Genomic DNA, 21,396 nt, shown 5'->3' with positions numbered 1-21,396 from the left:
CCGAAAGGGAAGGAACGTTCCCTCGCGGCGACCCACGAAAAGAGACGCGTACACTTAGGATAGTTACTGGCACTATACAACTCGCCGTATAAACATACCTCATGGTCGTAAGTTAAAGAATTTTTCTATCTTCTTGTCACAAACCATTACGCAGAACCGTGCAATGAAACAGTGCGTAGCTTCCATGTGCTCCATCTGGAAAATGAACCTGCAATGTTCGAAAACTAGATTTTTGGAATAAAAGAGTAATTCAAAATGTGAGTGATTGCAGTGTTCTGTATTTATGTTGAATAAACAGTCATGGTCTCTAAAACATCCATAAAGGGCCAGTCATGGGCCATCAATAAATGTCTTCGAGTAGTTCTAAGAAAGCAACTTATTAATTGCGTAGTTACTTTTCATTCCCTTGTTACGATGAGAATCTGTTTCCTTATGACTTGAGAAAGTTTCGTAGCTTTCCTAGACTTACACACTACTTTAACCATGCCCGAGGAAGGACTCGAACCTCCGGCGGGAGGGGCCGCGCAATCCGTGACGTTGTGCCTCAAAACTCGCGGCCAGTCCGCGCGGCGACGTACATCCAGACAATACGTCACATGTTGTATGACTGAACACAATGGCATTTTTATCGGTATAAATTATATTCGTTTTGTTATCATAAGCACGAGTGAAAAAATTATGCGCGCCATCGTTGAACAATAGTAGCTGAGAACTGTTTTGTAACGTATGTCTTTCCTTCTGTTTGAACACTCAGTCTTTGAACTTCTCACAAAATATTTTAAGAAAATGATAACACAGGAAGCTTTCCACAGCCTCACCAAAGGAAATATGAGCGTAGGAAATAGAGCAGTGTATTTCTGAAAGGTGCGCTACGCTAATTCGCACTTCGTTTCTCATTTTTTAACATTGTGCAATGAGTGCTTTATCCTTTATCTGTAAAACACAGTGCTGTTATGATCGCCAATGGAACACTTCCTTTGGTCAAGCTATCAATTCTTTCGTTACAAACGTCTGTCGTATGAAAAAGAAGAGTAGGCGAGAGCAGAGGTGAATAAAGTACACACACACACACACACACACACACACACACACACACACACACACACACAGAGAGAGAGAGAGAGAGAGAGAGAGAGAGAGAGAGAGAGAGAGAGAGAGAGAGATACTTAAAATAGTGATATTCCCTCTATCTGAATGTTGAGAAATCTAGCGATACTGTTATAGCATCTTTTCAAAGCAAAGTTAGATCGTAATGACTAATTTTCTTGGTGAGCAAGACATTGGCTTTACTTTTCTGCTTAGCATTGGGAGTTTTTCTGTTGATTACAAATTACAATCATACCTGCACGTCAGAGAAAGCTGCAACGCGTAATGGTCTAGTAAGAACTGCTGCGCTGATGTCAGACTCACCTGCAACAAAAGGAGAAATATGTGTGAACCAGGACACATGATTAAGACGATTGTCTAACGCTACTACTAACGTATGACGAAGCGGAACATATGTAAACACAATAACTTTACAAAGAAATGGTTCAAATGGCTCTGAGCACTATGGCTCTTAACATCTGAGGCCATCAGTCCCCTAGAACTTACAACTACTTAAACCTAACTAACCTAAGGACATTCCAGTGTCCAGACACTCTGTGACAAAAATGGTACTGAAACAGAGGATGACAGACTAAAGGCCGAAATACTAAATGTCTTTTTCCAAAGCTGTTTCACAGAGGATGACTGCACTATAGTTCCTTCTCTAGATTGTCGCACAGATGACAAAATGGTAGATATCGAAATAGACGACAGAGGGATAGAAAAACAATTAAAATCGATCAATAGAGGAAAGGCCGCTGGACCTAATGGGATACCAGTTTGATTTTACACAGAGTACGCGAAGGAACTTGCCCCCCTTCTTCCAGCGGTGTACCGTACGTCTCTAGAAGAGCGTAGCGTTCCGAAGGATTGGAAAAGGGCACAGGTCATCCCCGTTTTCAAGATGGGACGTCGAACAGATGTCCAGAACAATAGACCTATATCTCTAACGTCGATCAGTTGTAGAATTTAGGAACACGCATTATGTTCGAGTATAATGACTTTTCTGGAGCCTAGAAATCTACTCTGTAGGAATCAGCATGGGTTTCGAAAAAGACGATCATGTGAAACCCGGCTCGCGCTATTCGTCCACGAGACTCAGAGAGCCATAGACACGGGTTCCCAGGTAGATGCCGTGTTTCTTGACTTCCGCAAGGCGTTCGATACAGTTCCCCACAGTCGATTAATGAACAAAGTAAGAGCATATGGACTATCAGACCAATTGTGTGATTGGATTGAAGAGTTCCTAGATAATAGAACGCAGCATAACATTCTCAACGGAGAGAAGTCTTCCGAAGTAAGTGTGATTTCAGGTGTGCCGCAGGGGAGTGCCGTAGGACCGTTGCTATTCACAGTATACATAAATGACCTTGTGGATGACATCGGAAGTTCACTGCTGCTTTTTGCGGATGATGCTGTGGTGTATCGAGAGGTTGTAACAATGGAAAATTGTACTGAAATGCAGGAGGATCTGCAACGAATTGACGCATGGCGCAGGGAATGGCAACTGAATCTCAATGTAGACAAGTGTAATGTGCTGCAAATACATAGAAAGATAGATCCCTTATCATTTAGCTACAATGTAGCAGGATAGCAACTGGAAGCAGTTAATACCATAAATTATCTGGGAGTACGCATTAGGAGTGATTTAAAATGGAATGATCATATAATGTTGATCGTCGGTAAAGCAGATGCCAGACTGAGATTCATTGAAGAATCCTAAGGAAATGCAGTCCGAAAACAAAGGAAGTAGATTACAATACGCTTGTTCGCCCACTGCTTGAATAATGCTCAGCAGTGTGGGATCCGTACCAGATAGGGTTGATAGAAGATATAGAGAAGATCCAACGGAGAGCAGCGCGCTTCGTTACAGGATCATTTAGTAATCGCGAAAGCGTTACGGAGATGATAGATAAACTCCAGTGGAAGACTCTGCAGGAGAGACGCTCAGTAGCTCGATACAGGCTTTTGTTGAAGTTTAGAGAACATACCTCCACCGAGGAGTGAAGCAGTATATTGCTCCCTCCTACGTATATCTCGTGAAGAGACCATGAGGATAAAATCAGAGAGATTAGAGCCCACATAGAGGCATACCGACAATCCTTCTTTCCGCGAACAATACGAGACTGGAATAGAAGGGAGAACCAATAGAGGTACTCAAAGTACCCTCCGCCACACACCGTCAGGTGGCTTGCGGAGTATGGATGTAAATGCAGATGTAGATGTAGATACACACATCCATGCCCGAAGCAGGATTCGAACCTGCGACCGTAGCGGTCGCGCGGTTCCAGACTGAAGAGCCTAGAACCGATCGGCCACAACGTCCGGCCAATAAATTTACAGGTTAACCTTTAAATTTGACTACCGGACCGCAGCACTTGGCATCACTTCATGCCAAGTTTTTCAAACCATTTTTAAAATCGTAGAGCGGGCATTTTCCAAAATACACCCTGTTCCTCCGCATCACAGTACTAGCAGCACTTCCACAGCAAAATAAACATCTTCAAGAAATTCGATTTTCCAGGTCAGCTAATTTGTTTGGTAGAGGAGGAACATACAAACAGTCTCTAATAAAAACCCCCAGACAAAGAAATCCAGTGACGTCAAGTCTGGGGGAACGAGATGGCCATGCAAATGGCCCTTCACGACTACTCCACCGAGCTGGGAGCGATTATCGAGGAAACATCGAACTTCCACGAGGAAACGATATGGCGCACAGTCTTGCTGGTGGTAAACCATCCCATATCGGTCATCTTGATCGATCTGTGGAATTAAAAAAGTTTGCAAGCATATCGAGATACACAATACCATCACCTCGTGGGCAAACTGGTGATTTATCATGTCGCAGTGAACGACCCGTCGCAATACAGCTCTTGTGCGAAAGGTTAATTGTAGGCGTATTTGGAGGTGATTCAGCGTATTCGGTGTGAAATTCCCGGCCAGCTGTTACTGTAGAGTTCGTTTCATGTAACCAAACCACATGGCGAGGACGCTCCGCACCAGTGAAAGTAGCCGTTTTAACTGTGCATTACGATGGGAAATAGGTTACTGATGCACTATGTGAATCAAATGTGAGCCTGTTTGCTACAAAATGACATGTACTAATTTTATAAGTTACCCCAGTAAATTTAGCGTATATTATTCCGAATTATAAAGTCCTTTTCGACTCGCTCTGTATACTTGCACGGGACTTCGACGGACTTGTTGATTCCATGCCACGTCGCGTTACGGCACGACGCCGGGCGTAAGGTGGTCCAACACGATATTAAGAGGTGTCCCGCGAGTTTTGTCACTTCTGTGTATTTTCATGTAGTTCACGACAAAAGAAAAACTGTAGATGAGTTGAATAACTCTGTCATATCTGGCATATCTACATCTACATGTTTACTCTGCAATTCACACTTAAGTGCCTGGAAGAGGGTTCATCGAACAATTTTCATACTACTTCTCTACCATTCCACTCTCGAATGGCGCGTGGGAAAAAGGAGCACCTAAATCTTTCCGTTCTAGCTCTGATTTCTCTTATTTTATTATGATGATCATTTCTCCCTACGTAGGTGGGTGTCAACAAAATATTTTCACATTCGGAAGAGAAAGTTGGTGATTGAAATTTCGTAAATAGATTTCGCCGCAAAGAAAACCGTCTTTGTTTCAGTGACTGCCACCCCAACTCGCGTATCATATCAGTGACACTCTCATCCCTGTTGTGCGATAACACGGGAAGAGCTGCCCTTCTTTGTACTTTTTCGTTGTCCTACGTCAATCCTACCTGGGAAGGATCCCACACCGCGCAGCAATATTCCAGCAGAGGACGGACAAGTGTAATGTAGTGTCGGTACGGCACACAGTTTTTTAATCTGCCAGGATGTTTCATATCAGCGCACACTCCGCTGCAGAGTGAAAATCTCATTCTGGTAATGTAGGCTGTCTCTTCAGTTGGTTTGTCGCATCTTCTAAGTATTCTGCCAACAAAGCGCAGTCTTTGTGTCGCCTTCTCCACAATATTATCTATGTGGTCTTTCCAATGGAAGTTGCTCGTAATTGTAATTCCTAGGTATTTAGTCGAATTGACGGACTTAGATTTGTGCGATTTATCGTGTATCTCAAGTTTATCGGATTTCTTTTAGTACCCATGTGGATGACCTCGCACGTCATGCCAATTGTTTAGTGCCAATTGCCACTTTTCGCACCATACATAAATTCTCTCTAGATCATTTTGTAATTGGAATTGATCGTCTGATGATTTTACTGGACCGTAAATTACAGCGTCAACTGCAAACAATCTAAGGGGGTTGCTCAGATTATCACCTAGGCCATTTAAGTAAATCAGGAACAGCAGAGGGTCTATGACACTACCTTGCGGAACGCCAGATATCACTTCTGTTCTCTCGATGATTTACCGTCTATCACTACGAACTGTGACACGTCTGAGAGGAAATCACGAATCCAGTCACACAACTGAGACGATACTCCATATCCACGCAATTTCATTAATAGTCGCTTGTCAGGGACGGTATCAAAAGCTTCTGGAAATCTAGGAATATGGAATCGATCTGAGATCCCTTGTCGGCAGCACTCATAACTTCGTGGGGATAAAGAGCTAGCTGCGTTGCACAAGAACGATATTTTCTGAATCGGTGTTGGTTATGATTCGAAATGGTTCAAATGGCTCTGAGCACTATGGGACTCAACATCTGAGGTCATCAGTCCCCTAGAACCTAGAACTACTTAAACCTAACTAACCTAAGGACATCACATACATTCATGCCTGAGGCAGGATTCGAACCTACGACCGTAGTGGTCGCCGGTTATGTTTCAATAAGTCATTTCTTCAACGTGATTCACAATGTTCGAGTACAGTATATGCTCCAAAATCCTACTGCAAATTGAGGTCAGTGATATGGGTCTGTAATTCAATGGGCTACTCCTGTTTCCTTTCTTGAATATTGGTGAGACCTGTGCTACTTTCCAGTCTTTAGGAACAGACCTTCGTCAAGTGAGCGGTTGTACATGATTGCTAAGAAAGGCGCTATTGTGTCTGCATACGCTGAAAGTAACCTGATTGGTATACCATCTGGACATGAAGACTTGCCTTTCTTAAGTGATTTGAGCTGTTTCGGAACACCTCAGATATATTCGTTGGAAGACACTGGAGTGAAGCGATCTTTGAGAAATGAGTCGTGGTTTACGACTGCGCACGGCGCGCCACCCTGGAGAGACGCAGAGGCCGGCTGGCCTCTGTTGTGACAAGGGGCGACCTGGCGAGGGATTTATGGTTACGGCGGTCCGTGCCGCGACGGCCGGCGGCGTGCTTCCGCGCCGGTGTAGTCGCGGGGGAGGCAGAGGGAGAGGGCAGGCCTCGTAAAGTCTACTAAACACGTCGTCGAGGAAGTCTTTCACTCATACCGACAGCGGAAAGACCTATAAGGTGACGCATGAGCAGAGCTGGACATCCGTTTGTGTGACTCGCTAAGAAATGCGAGCGTTAACAACGGAAGCGTTAGCCTAATTTGATATGCCATAAATTACGTTCAAATTGATTCAAGGCTGCGGAGGAAGGCTGCTCACACATGACCTGGATTATTACAATACTGGCCATTAAAATTGCTACACCAAGGAGAAATGCAGATGATAAACGGGTATTCATTGGACAAATATATTATACTAGAACTGACATGTGATTACATTTTCACGCAGTTTGGGTGCATACATCCTGAGAAATCAGTACCCACAACAACCACCTCTGCCCGTAATAACGGCCTTGATACGCCTGGGCATTGAGTCAAACAGAGCTTGGATGGCGTGTACAGGTACAGCTGCCCATGCAGTTTCAACGCGATACCACAGTTCATCAAGAGTAGTGACTGGCGTATTGTGACGAGCCAGTTGCTCGGCCACCATTGGCCAGACGTTTTCTTTGGTGAGAGATCTGGAGAATGTGCTGGCCAGGGCAGCAGTCGAACATTTTCTGTATCCAGAAAGGCCCGTACAGGACCTGCAACATGCGGTCGTGCATTATCCTGCTGAAATGTAGGGTTTCGCAGGGATCGAATGAAGGGGAGAGCCACGGCTCGTAACACATCTGAAATGTAACGCTCACTGTTCAAAGTGCCGTCAATGCGAACAACAGGTGACCGAGACGTGTAACCAATGGCATCCCATTCCATCACGCCGAGTGATACGCCAGCATGGCGATGACGAATACACGCTTCCGATGTGTGTGCGTTCACTGCGATGTCGCCAAACACGGATGCGACATCATGATGCTGTAAACAGAACCTGGATTCATCCGAAAAAATGACGTTTTGCCATTCGTGCACCCAGATTCGTCGTTCAGTACAACATCGCAGGCGCTCCTTTCTGTGATGCAGCGTCAAGTGTACCCGCAGCCATGGTCTCCGAGCTGAGATTCCATGCCACTGCAAACGTCGCCGAACCGTTAGTGCAGCTAGTTGTTGTCTTGCAAACGTCCCCATCTGATGACTCAGGGATCGAGACGTGGCTGCACGATCCGTTACAGCCATGCGGATAAGATGCCTGTCATCTCGACTGCTAGTGATACGAGGCGGTTGGGATGAAACATTCACGGCATTCGCTTCAGAACTGCTACAAATTCGTCGGGAAATAGACCGCGCCGCTCGAACTGTCAACACAACTGGCACTGCTAAGAGTATCCTACGACTTCCACATCGCTGGCAACGGGTTATACACAATGCTGGTGACTACTTTGAAGGCCAGTAAAACTTTCAAACGCGTATCTATCTTGTACGAGCTGTAAATAAATAATTGCCACTATTAAAGATCCAACCCTCGTACATTCAGCAAGCAGTAAAGTAAACCAAAGAAAAATTTGGGGTAGGAATCAAAGTCCAGGAACAAGAGAAAAAACTTTTAGGTTTACCGATGACACTGCAATTCTTTCAGAGACATCGAAGGACTTGGAAGAGCAGTTGCACGGAATGGACAGCGTGTTGAAAGGAGGATATGAGATGAACATCAACAAAAGCAGAAAAAGGATAATAAAAAGTAGTCGAATTTAATCAGGTGATGCTGAGGGAATTTGGTTAGGTAACGAGACGCTTAAAGTAGCAGATGAGTTGCGGTATTTGGGCAGCGAAATAAGTGATGACGGACGAAGTAGAGAGGATATAAGAGAAATTTGTTAACATTGAATATAGATTTTTCTCGAGTGTAGCCATGTATGGAAGTGAAACATGGATGATAAACAGTTTAGATAGAAAGAGAATATAACCTTTCGAAATGCGGTGGCCAAGATAGGCCCACTTTTGCTAAAGCAGTCCTATACCACTGTGTTCGCAAAAAATTATCTACTTTTATGTATGGTTGTGTAAGGAAAGTCGTTGAGGGTAAGTTACTCCTACACGCGTCCCTGTTTGCATCTGGCAACCTTTCATTATTGTCTGGAAAAAGGTAGCAACCTTACTTTCACATTTTAATTACAATTTTTACTCTTGACAGTCGACAAATTTTTTAGGAAAGTACATGAGCATAAATATCAAAAAGCCTTAATTAAAAATAGCTGTGTAGGGATACGAGGCGACAGCATTACTAAGTTTTGTTTATTTATACACTGTAATGTATAAAATACACACTTTATTGGATCGTTTTAAGTAAGGAAAAAAATGTGTGAAATCTTATGGGACTTAACTTCTAAGGTCATCAGTCCCTAAGCTTACACACTACTTAATCTAAATTATCCTAAGGACAAACACACACACCCATGCGCGTGGGAGGACTCGAACCTCCGCCGGTACCAGCCGTACAGCCCATGACTGCAGCGCCCTAGACCGCTCGGCTAATCTCGCGCAGCGTTTTAAGTAAGGATCTTAGACTACTAATTTCATGTGTGCTCTTAGTTCTTCCGTAATTCTTCAGAAGAATACTGAACGTTAGATGGGTCGAGCACGTAACTAATGGGGAAGTGCTGACTAGAACTGGGGAGGCAAGAAATTTGTGGTTCAACTTGACCAAAAGAAGGGATTGGCTGATAGAACACATTCTGACACACCAAGAGATCAACAATTTTGTACTGGAGGGAAGTGTGGCAGGTAAAAATCGTAAAGGGTTACCAAGAAATGAATATAGTAAACAGATTCAGAAAGATGTAAGTTGCAGTAGTTATTCGGAGATGAAGAGGCTTGCACAGGTTAGAGTAGCATGGAGAGCTGCATCAGAACTATCTTTAGACTGAATACCACAACGACAACAACACAAAACTAGGAACATTATTCAGCCCAGTGTTCATGACAGTCCTCTATAATTCAGGAAATAATTAGATCCTGCAATACGTTCGTGAATGTCACAGATAACAAGCTATGAATTAATGGAAATTACCCTCAGCTACACATTCCGCAGTAATTCGTCTCGTTTATTAAGACAAGTATGTACACAAATGACAGCGTGGTTTAGTTCCCAGAAACACAAATGGGCGCTCTGCATCCAGATCAGTTAGTCGGTGACGTTTCTCCAATGGCCTGCGCTGCGTCACTGGATCGGACAACCCGGTCGCCATGGCAACGGTGATTGGACTGGAGAGGGGGGCGACGCGCAATATTGTCGTTGCCCAGGCAACGGCGCCGCCCAGAGGGGGATTAATCAGCCCCGGCACATGCGGTGCAGCTCTCCACATTCCGCGTCCAGCGGCAGGGAACCTCACAAAGCGCTGGTGCCGTATGAACGCTACCATCTCTCTTACCTACACACCAACAGACACGGCTGTCATCATAATTACGGCAACTTGACAATAGCCTTCGCCCCACTTGTGTCAGACATTTACTGCATACAGCACTATGTTCCGACGAGGAGATGATTCCAGACACGAGTTGCGAGAATTTGTGGACAATAAGACGAGCATTATCATTTGTTACGGTGGTGTCACCGCCAGACACCACACTTGTTAGGTGGTAGCTTTAAATCGGCCGCGGTCCGCTAGTATACGACGGACCCGCGTGTCGCCACTGTCAGTGATGGCAGACCGAGCGCCGCCACACGGCAGGTCTAGTGAGACGTCTTAGCACTCGCCCCAGTTGTACAGCCGACTTAGCCAGAGATGGACCACTGACAACTACGCTCTCATTTGCCGAGACGATAGTTAGCATAGCCTTCAGCTACGTCATTTGCTACGACCTAGCAAGGCGCCATAGCATTTGATATTGAGATTATAACATCTACCGTCAAGAGCGATGTACACCAATTGTGGATTAAAGTTAAGTATTATATCTACCAGTTACTTTATTTGCTACTATTAATTCCCTTAACTGTTCCAGACCTCACGCCAGTCAGCGTGTAATTAAACGCGTGCATTTCGGCCTCCTCTAGCAACTTAGTGTTGGCTCTTCTGCCAACACCTCAGTTACCATTATTGATATCTACGTCTACAGCTACGTGAAAACTCCACAAGCCACCGTTCATTACATGTCAGAGGGCACATCGTACTACTACTACCGACTTTGTCCTATTAATCCGTTAACTGAGCTGGGGATGGCTCCCTGCTCCGACGGGAGAACCCTCCAGTGTGTGATGTTCGTAGCGTGCATACCACAACACTCTACATTTTAAATGAATGTGTTCCGTATTCGGACAAGAGGGCGCACGTAAGTTCATCAGTATACTTGTCCTCTTATTTTAGCACACGATAAAACGACTATGATAAGACTACTAAGATTTTGTGAGCTATTGGAGCCTAAAACATTAGGAAGAAAGTTTTAATACGTTATTAGGGTGGCTCGTCTTTGCTATTTCCTTTAACTGAGCAGCCAGCCACAGTCCTCTGTTCTTTTAAGTTTATCCTATAGTTCAATTAGGATTTTAATAGCACATTCTGAGAACGACAAGACGGTAGACTGTACATTCTTGATGACTGGGCAAGACTGAATAGGTGAATCTGATTGAAATGAAATGATCGTATGGCGTTAATGACCTGGAGTTCGGCCGCCGAGATGGAAGTCTTTTCAGCTGGCGCCAAATTGGTCGATTTGCTTGTCGAAGATGGTAAAATGATGATGAGGACTACGCAACACCCAGTCCACGAGAGGAGAAAATCTCCGACCCGGTCGGGAATCGAATCCGGGCCCACTGCATGGTAGTCAGACGCGCTGGCCACTCAGCTAAGGGGGCGAACAAAGTGTTTCAAGCACTCAGATTAATATCCTCGCTGTTGCACTTTCTACAAACACAAAATTTACCCGAGAGAGAGAGATTTGGGAAGCATCATAAACAAAATCTGGTTCTTGATGTATGACGATAATTGCTGGTGCGGTAAAGTCACTGCCGACTTGCTGTTGTTCATAAAATTGATAGGTAGTGTGATTTTATATTTCTTCATGTGTGACTTGTGATTTGTATTGGCCAATTTTTCGTACCAGACGATGATCTTAGACCGAAACTGGAAGTAAATAAACTGTTCTAATGCAACCTTGCGATATGAGTTTCCCGAAACACTTACCCGCTGCTGATAAGAGCCTAAAGAAAATGTGTGAAAAGAAGCATTTCAGTGAGGTAAGCTACGTGCCTGAGTGACATAAAACTTTTCTCCAGTCACAAATGTTTTAGTTATTTCAAAAAATTAACGGAGCTCCAGCCCCAATTGAAACTGAGAATAGACTGTTGATGTGATTAGAAGCACAATACTCATCTATATCATGCGTGAACTTTGGCTTTTTACGTGATTTCTGCAGGAACCACAGACTAATTAATTTAAATCAGATTATAAGACCCCTTGTACGCTTCGACAAATCTTTAATAAAAACTAGTATTACATTCTAATTTTTATAAAAGATATAATGAAAGGAACCCAGTGTATTGTCAACAGTGGTATAAAACGCCTTTGTAAAATACCTTTGACGCTAGTAATTTATAGCGTAATACATGATGACGTAAAAGAATTTTGCTTTGAAAAAGACTCTGTGTGTCTTTTCAAATATCAGCCTCGTCTGTGTTACCCCACATTACCTTCCCATTTGTAAGAGAACACGCGGGGTTGCTTTCACTGCTCTGAATGAAATGCATGGGGCTCCTGATAAAGTTCGCCGGACAACGACCTTCTACAAATGATTCAAATGGCTCTAAGCACTATGGGATTTAACATCTGAGGTCATCAGTCGCCTAGACTTAGAACTACTTAAACCTAACTAACCTAAGGACATCACACACATCCATGCCTGAGGCAGGATTCGAATCTGCGACCGTAGCAGCAGCGCGGTTCCGAACTGAAGCGCCTAGAACCGCTCGGCCACAGCGGCCGGCTAGCCTTCTACAGATGTCCCCTGTGCAGAAAACAGAACGTAGGTCGTAGACCCGTTGTCTTGAGGCTGGAATGAACTGTTAGCGAGGAACTTTTACTCCTTAAATGACATTATTTCACTTTTGTTGGACGCCGCTCGTATTTATTGTAACAGAATACGAGAACCTGCGAATTACAAACTTTATCCACTACTTGTTTAACAGTTCACAAGTCATTAAAATTTCACAAGTTCTATCCCTAGAAACCGATAACTGATTAGACATTTACTTAATATTTTGACTGTTCTAGACTTAACATTGCTTTGTAGAACTGAAATACAGCCGACCACCCCATACAACGCGTGTGAGCGTCATGACTGCTCGTACGGGAGTGATAAGGCAGTGGTCATAACTTTGTTTGGGAGCGCAATTTACGAGGGTCCGGAACATATCCAAAGCGCTTCGTCTGTCTTTTCGTTTAACTTTTGTTCTTAGTTTTGCCTATTGTTATGACTTTTCAAATAAGCAGGCGATAGCTTGCTATTTAGAGATGCGTATACATTAATGGAAATCAGTAAAAAAAGCATGGATATTTACAGGAAAATTAACATCGTCGGCAGGAATGGCTGTGCACAATGTATATGCAACAGGATGAAACCTGGTATAGCGACAAATGCAGTGAAATGCAGTAGCATTTGATGTCAGTAATGCAGTGCATGACAAGACATCAACGATTCAGGTGGTACAGGGTGAAACTCGGTATAAAGGCAGTAGGCTCTGTGCAGTGTTACTGCGTGCCTACGTGTATTTCCTGCAAATATAAAATGGACACCATCAATGATAGAGCATGTTGTCTACAAAAACCACGATTGCGACAACGCCATGCGGAAAACAATTGTGTGATGAAAAAGCAAAAATCGATACGTACGAAATGGGAATCTCCAATCGTCAAACTCCAAGAACATGAAATTATCAAATAGAGTGATTGATAATTTTGTTAGATTTAGCGTACAATGTGGACAGACCGAGCGGGGTGGCGCGGTGGTTAGACACTGGACTCGCATTCGGGAGGACGACGGTTCAATCCCGCGTCCGGCCATCCTGATTTAGGTTTTCCATGATTTCCCTAAATCACTCCAGGCAAATGCCGGGATGGTTCCTCTGAAAGGGCACGGCCGACTTCCTTCCCAATCCTTCCCTAATCCGATGAGACCGATGACCACGCTGTCTGGTCTCCTTCCTCAAACCAACCAACCAATGTGGACAGAACAGAAAATATGGGCAGAGAACAGAATTATCTGAGGAGCAGAAACGGTTACTTTTGCGCAAAGGACGAGCCACAAACCGTTATTCTTCTCAACTTGTTAATGATTTACGGTTTCCGCGGGTGTAACATCGATATCGCGGCGCAAGACAACCTACCGGTAAAATGTGCCTACGGCTCTCGTTGTTACTATAAACCAAAGATAATCATCGGTGTGAAATGAGCAGATTTATGCGCGAATCATACAGTCAAATCAGTGAGTGTGAAAGAGAGCGCATTATTGGCATGGGAGAATGTGATGCATCCATCCGGAAAATTGCTGCTCGTGTGGGACGAAGTGTTTCGGCAATACAACGAGTGTATGCAGCATGGTTCTCGGAAGGCCGTAGAACACGACGAGATGGGTCGGGTCGCACCATATAGACCACACCCGGAGAAGATGGACACCTCATCCGAATGTCATTGCAGGACAGATCTGAGCCCTCCTCGGCTGGCGTAACAGTGGAACAGTGTTATGCATCGTACATTATCGGGGGTTACAGTCAATCGCCGTTTATTATGCCACGGATTACGTGTGCGTCGTCCACTTCTCCGCCTACCCTTGACTAATGTGCAGAAACATACAAGACGGCAGTGGCGTGTGGAACGACGTCACTGGGCACAGCAGTGGAATCAGATAATGTTTTCGGGCGAATCCAGGTTCTGTTCGTTTGAAAATGATGCCCACATTTTTGTTCGCCTCAGACGGGGGGAGCGATATCACAGTGACTATAGACATACAGCGCCAGTTCATGGCCTTGTGCTGTAGGGTGGTTTTGGGTACAACCACAGATCACAGCTGGTGTGTGTCCAGGGCACCTCCCCAGACGCCATTTTTCAGCAATACAATGCACGAGCAAATGTTGCTGCACGGATACGTGCCTTCTTGGTGTCACAGGATGTCAGCCTTTTGCCCTGGTTCAATGGTTCAAATGGCTCTGAGCACAATGAGACTTAACATCTGAGGTCCCCAGTCCCCAAGAACATAGAACTACTTAAATCCAACTAACCTAAAAAAAAAATGGCTCTGAGCACTATGGGATTTAACAGCTATGGTTATCAGTCCCCTAGAACTTAGAACTACTTAAACCTAACTAACCTAAGGACAGCACACAACACCCAGCCGTCACGAGGCAGAAAAAATCCCTGACCCCGCCGGGAATCGAACCCGGGAACCCGGGCGTGGGAAGCGAGAACGCTACCGCACGACCACGAGATGCGGGCAAACTAACCTAAGGACATCACACACATCCATGCCCGAGGCAGGATTCGAACTTGCGACTGTAGCGGTCGCGTTTTGCCCTGGCCCGGCAAGTCACCAGATTGTCGCCAACTGAAATTTGTGGGAACGACGGGTGCAGCGCTGTAACCCAATGCCAACCACCACAGATGAACTTTGGAACAAGGTGACTGCAGCATGGATGGCAATAGCACATCCCGCCGGAGGTTGGAGTCCTCCCTCAGGCATGGATGTGTGCGTCGTTCTTAGCCTAAGTTAGTTTAAGTAGAGTGTAAGTCTAGGGACCGATGACCTCAGTAGTTTGGCCCCTTAGAAATTCACATACATTTGAACATTTGCTATAGCACAGGATGCCAATTGCGCCTTATACGCGTCGATGCCATCACACATGGAACAAATTATCAGGACCCATGGCGGACCCTGTGCCTAGCAGGCAATAGGACACGTGCTGAACCGAGGTGACTGAAACGCTAATCATTTCTGCAGAACATACTAACGTACATGTCCTGTGAACATGAACGTCGTATCTCTCGTGGAAACCTGCCTCGATACTGCTTCCAATTTCTGTATTTGAATATCAAGGAAATATGACTGCCTGCCGCTGTGGCTAGAGCGTTTCTAGGCGCTTAAGTCCGGAACCGCGCTGCTGCTATGGTCGCTGGTTCGAATCGTGCCTCGGGCATGGATGTGTGTGATGTCCTTAGGTTAGTTAGGCTTAAGTAGTTTTAAGTGTAGGGGACAGCTGACCTCAGATTTTAAGTGCCATAGTGCTTAGAGCCATTTTAACCATTTGAAAAATGGCTGTAAGCACTATGGGACTTAACATCTGAGGTCAATCAGTCTCCTAGAACTTGGAACTACTTAAACATACCTAACCTAAGGACATCATAGCCATCCATGCCCATGGCAGGATTCGAACCTGCGACCGTAGAGGCAGTGTGGTTCCGGACTGAAGCGCCTAGAACCACTCGGCCACAGCGGCCGGCTTCAATATCAAGGAAATTTAATGCATAGCTATTTATAATACTAAAGATGAAAAATTAGCGTTTTGCGCTCTGCTTCCGAACACAGCAGCCAATCACAGTGATAGACTAGAATTCGGGAGATCTTTTCTAAGAAAGGGGTTGCGATTTTACCATCTGCCGCCGGTACCTCACACGTAACGTCGTCTGCTTATTGCTGCAATCTCAGCTGCTTGGGGCTACTAAAGCCAGGAATATTTCAACCTCGGCCCAAGAAGGATTTGGACGCCGACGTGCTACACAGTTTCAAAGCGACAGGGAATGTGAGTGCTACTGGGTACAAGAGCACTGAGAATGAGAAACGTGGAGAAACCGCGTGTGCACGAGCGGCAGCCTTACCCGGGAGGTGTAGGCGCAGCCCACCCCCCGGGGGTTTGCGGCGTTAGCATGGAGCCGGCGTCGTCCGGTGCCGGTCCCCGAGCTAATGAGGCGGTCCACGCGCTCGCCGCCTAATACGACATTTTATGGTTTACGTGAAGCGAGTTCATAAATATGAAATACGAGAGGGACCGGCAGGGAATCCAAGCGGGCCCAGGTAGGCGAGGCGCCTACGCCCCCGGGGGCGGCTGCTTAATCATTCCACAGGTGGCGGGCTCGGCCGCGGGCGCTGGCGCTGCCGGCATGAATTATTCAGCCGCGCGGCTCAAGAAAACTACTAAATGCCCCACCGGCTGCTGGAGGCGCGGCGGGATGGACTGCCGACAGCGCTCCAGGTACCGGCCAATCCGCGGGCCCGCTTTTGGAGGAATCGTCAGCGCTAGGATTACACCCGAAACAAGTCCAAAAAAATGTTTCAAATGGCTCTGAGCACTATGGGACTTAACTTCTGAGGTCATCAGTCCCCTAGAACTTAGAACTACTTAAACCTAAGTAACCTAAGGACATCACACACACCCATGCCCGAGGCAGGATTCGAACCTCCGACCGTAGCGGTCGCGCGGTTCCAGACTGTAGCGCTTAGAACCGCTCGGCCACCACGGCAGGCGGAACAAGTCCAGCCCACTCTCCCCCGGTTTTCCCGGTCTTTGTTCGGCGCCTGGGCGTCGTTTCAGTTGACCCACGTGGTTTACCGCGTTCGGCTGCACTTGGAGTGAATGTTAAATTAATATCTTGCTAGGTCTTAAATTTTGCCAGATAGTTAAAAAAACACGTTACAAACAACGTGCACAATTGTCCTCAGCTGTGCCAGGTACTTCCACAGCAAACATAAGAGGAAGCAATTTAGCACTGAATTCTTTAAATACGAGAACTCAGTATTCAGATGAATAGCCTATGAAGAAACATTCTTCTGTGTGAGAAAAAGTTCCCAAAGCTGCAACAGGATAAACCTACCCTCAAAGAATAATTTGCTTGGAGAAAGAGGAACCTCAGTATAATTGACACTTACGTTTCAGAACTCAGACAGTATTTGTGAAACAAGCACCAATGTTCACTATACTTCCAGATGGCATCAAAATTACTTTGTTCATGCTAGGTCGATCCAAGCTGTTCTTGCGTGTTATTCACAGAATAGTTTTGCTGAAAGGTTTTAGGGGAGGGGGAAGAAGAACTAGCACAGCATGAAGGACGTTTTACAGCCGTGAAACACTGCAGTATTTATTTGCTCCATAACTGCTCTGTGACAAACATACACATAATCATTATTATTTTTTATAAATGGTTTGAATGACATTTACGAAATTAATAAATCTTGTGGTTAAAAACAGACAGGACAAAGAATAACGACAGATTATTTCCTGAGACGTTTGCAACAGCATGTAGGACACTTATCACAATGCAGTTATGACATCGGAATAATTTACAAGTTAAAGTTCACCCATTACCCACGTAAATAATAACGAAATATGGCATACAAGCAAATATCTTACTGCTTTCATTAGGCATTTCAACTTTATGGCATTCTTATATTCTTTAATTTTCGTGAGCTACTATGAGGGCCTACATAAACAAAACGACTTTCACTTATTTCTATATAACGTTGATTTTAGACAACAGAATTAGTCGACTGCATCCGTGGCTTTACTACAGGCATGACAGATTCAAGACCAATGTTTTCCCCACTGTATGTTTGCTCTGCTGTTTCCCTCAAACGTGTTGTAATAAGTGAATAAGTTAATGAAAATTTGTTAATGAAAATTTTAAATTTCTTATCATTACTGACTCTCATCACAGTGTAACGTGTTGGACTTTGACGATAATAACTTTGATGCAGCTTCCACTCTGTGGAACTGGCGGCTGTTTAGGGGAGGGCCTTACACTACGGATAGGCGCGGAGGGGGGGAGGGGTGAATGGGCGGGACTTGTTGCGGGTGAAATCCTAGCGCTAAGGGCACGTCGCTTTTGGGCGGTCTCAGCCGCATTCCCACTGACACGCACCGCGTTTCCCGCCTAGCTGCTCGAACGAATGCCGGACGTTTCCACGCCAGACACTTGCCACGCCGGACATTTCCCACACTTGCCTCCTCGCCAGGTAGCTTGAGTAGCGATCCCTCAGGTAAAGCCGTCGGCACACGGTCCGTGCTGTCGAACGTCAACGTTGAGCGTGCCAAGTTCAACGTAGTGCTGAACGCTCAGGAATGATGCGACTTGTGCCTACGGTACGTGGGCCCCAACGTGGTATATGCGATCGCAACGCACTCCAGCGGCAGTTGAGGGATGTTTCTAGTTCGTAAACCACACTGTTTACTCAACGGGCGCGCGTAAAATTCCCACGTTAGCACTATTTCCTCCATCGCCCACGAAAGCGAAAGTACCACGTCCAATCAGTAATGACAGACATATGAAAGTTCCATTACAAACAGTGCGGTACAAATTTGAATACTTCTCCGCAGAAGATAAACATTACTTCATCATTCCCACATTTTAGTAAAACCCGAAGGTCAGTCTTACTCGATCACTGTTCTTACCCAGTAGCAGAATCTTTGCAACGCGTGAATTACGAAGCGTAAAAGAAAAAGGAGCAAAATAGCTTTACACAAGTAGCGCAAGGTGTCCTGTAGATCAAGCCAATCGAACAAAGTCACCCCTCAAAAAAAGGTGAACTTGTATTTATATAACATCAAATATTACAGTCTATACTTATATTAAACTAATAATAATGTATCAGAACCTAATAAAAACGCGAATAATAGCAAAAAATATTTTGTTGTGACAGGACGCGAACCACCGCCCAACAGAAAAACTCTATACCAGACACTGACTCTACTCATTGCACTTTTTTTTTAAATCTCATTTTCTTCGCTATTGTTCGTTGCATCTGCTCGGGGCGGACGTCGTAAGACATCCGTTTAAGTTCGTTGTTGATCGATTAACTCAGTTTTTTTTTTTTCCGGAGGGCAGCTAACCCTCTGACCGAACACGCTGAGCTACCGTGCCGGCTACCTAAACCAACAGCACACATTTTTGTTGCAAATCATAGTATCTTACCACTTGCCAAAAACCGTAATCGTAGATATGTTACTAACTGAAATTTAATTATAACAGATTGTACCAAGAACAATGCATTTTGGGTGGATCTTCACTGTGTTGCTGCCAACAAATAGCCTGCTCTCATTATACGCAAGTTACAACAATTCTTTTGACACGAATATGATGTTTCTCATTATTTTATTGGAACGAATCACACAGTTAACAACGGGTTTTCCAGTGATTCTCAATTTGCTGGTGCTCAGAAACGGCAGATATACATATAGGCTTGAAATGAATGCCAATATGGCGCCTCAACTCTGTACTGAAGGGAGACGGCGTGCGTGTGACGTAGGTGGCGTTGCGCCATCTCATTGGTCAACGCTCAGAATATCTGACATGCCAGATATTGCTCTGCACGTTCGGAAAGACTCCCGAACGTGCTATTCCGCGCTATGACGTCAGAAACTCGGCACGCTCAACGCTCAACGTTCGGATGCACGGTCCGTATGCCGACGGCTTAAGGATCGCCCTGCCTCGTACTACTTCTGTCCGCTTTCAAACCGCCGTCCCCGCATCTTACTCGATACAACCAGTACGTAATGGACCTTCTTCTTCGACATCTTGCAGCAATACAGAGCTTCTTTTCCGAAATCGAAATATTTATAACTTTTGGGAAACGAAAGCAATACCGACGATTATGTCAGTATGTAATTAGTTCTGCCAAGTATAAATATGGATCCCTCTGTCTGTACGGTCGCTTCCTTTCACACTTACTGATTGCGATAGAAACACTCCATCGCCACGGGAGCAACAAGAAAGGAACGATGTAAAGAGAATGCGAATGTACGCTAATAATTTCTTTTTGATCACTGCATTTGTGCCTACTTTAATTACTACAACTGCATGCCCAAAAAACAATAAGGAAAGAAGAATGGGTATGTGAATGTTTGAAAAGAAGAACGACATACTACATATTAATGTACTCTCCGATATCCCTTGTGGCGGAACATTAGTTAATAAAGTGTAGCGGGACAATGTTCAAAACATAACTGAAAACACGTTCTCTAAATAGAGATAAGAACATCTATGATTGACATGTCATCTAAAGTCGACGTACAATTTTAAAATGTTAGAAATAAGGAAATGAAGTAATAAAGAATGCTATGCTTGTAACGTACGTTGTTGTTCTACATTGTTTGGCTCTGGTATTTACAGGGTCACGGAGAAAGCATCCTAGGTTTTGGAGGGAAAAGCCGTAATTGTAATCATCTGCACTGCAACAGAACAAGATGCATAACTTAAGGAAAAATAATGTAATGTGTGTTCCAACTCACAAGCGACATTGAAGCAGTTAGTTCCTGCGATTTAGTATGGGCTGAGGTTGTATTCGACAACCGGAATAAATTAATAACTGGCTCCTTTTACCGACGCCCAGTCTCAGATGAAATAGTTGCTGAACAGTTCAAAGAAAACTTGAATCTTATCACAAATGGGTACCCTATTCATACAATTATAGTTGGCAGTGCTTCAATCTACCTTCCGTATGTTGACAAAAATTCATTTTCAGACCGTGTTGTAGATAAAAAAAACTTCCGTAATTGTTCTAAATGCTTTTTTAAAAATTATTTTGAACAATTAGTTGACGAGGCGATTCAAATTTTAAATGGTTACGAAAACACACTTGACCTCTTAGCCACAAATAATCCTGAGCATCACGACGGATACAGGGATTAGTGAACACACAGGCGCAGCGAGGCTCAATTCCGTAAGAAGGAAATTAATCAAAACTAAACCCGAAATATATTTATAAAAGCAGCTAAAAATTCTTGACGTCTTCCTAAGAGACAGTCTCCAATCCTTCCAAACTATGTAAGTGAAGACCATATGTGGCTTAAGTTCAAAGAAATAGTATCAACAGCACTCAAGAGATTCATACCAAATAAATTAATAAGAGACGGAACTGATCCCCCATGGTACACAAAACACGACAGAAAGCTGGTGCAGGAGCATCGAAAAAGGCACGTATAATTTAGACGAACGCAAAATCTCCAAGATTGGCGAAGTTTTACTGAGGCTCGAAATTTGGTGCAGATTTC

At 44.6% G+C, this 21,396-nt stretch overlaps 1 protein-coding gene across 1 annotated transcript in view; it reads right to left on the bottom strand.

Annotated features, from left to right (window-relative positions):
* Nucleotides 1-1,263: 1,263 nt before the first annotated feature.
* The window catches only part of LOC126088216 (neural-cadherin-like), a 357,790-nt gene continuing 337,657 nt past the window's right edge, over nucleotides 1,264-21,396 (bottom strand). Inside the window, exon 3 of the mRNA XM_049906342.1 lies at nucleotides 1,264-1,410. Within this exon, the coding sequence (XP_049762299.1) occupies nucleotides 1,337-1,410 (74 nt within the window). The 3' untranslated portion in view covers nucleotides 1,264-1,336. The remainder of the gene's footprint in view (nucleotides 1,411-21,396) is intronic.

Source organism: Schistocerca cancellata, chromosome 6 (genome assembly GCF_023864275.1).
Source record: "Schistocerca cancellata isolate TAMUIC-IGC-003103 chromosome 6, iqSchCanc2.1, whole genome shotgun sequence".
Taxonomy (NCBI): Eukaryota; Metazoa; Arthropoda; class Insecta; order Orthoptera; family Acrididae; genus Schistocerca; species Schistocerca cancellata.
This window is presented reverse-complemented; position numbering and strand designations above follow the sequence as displayed.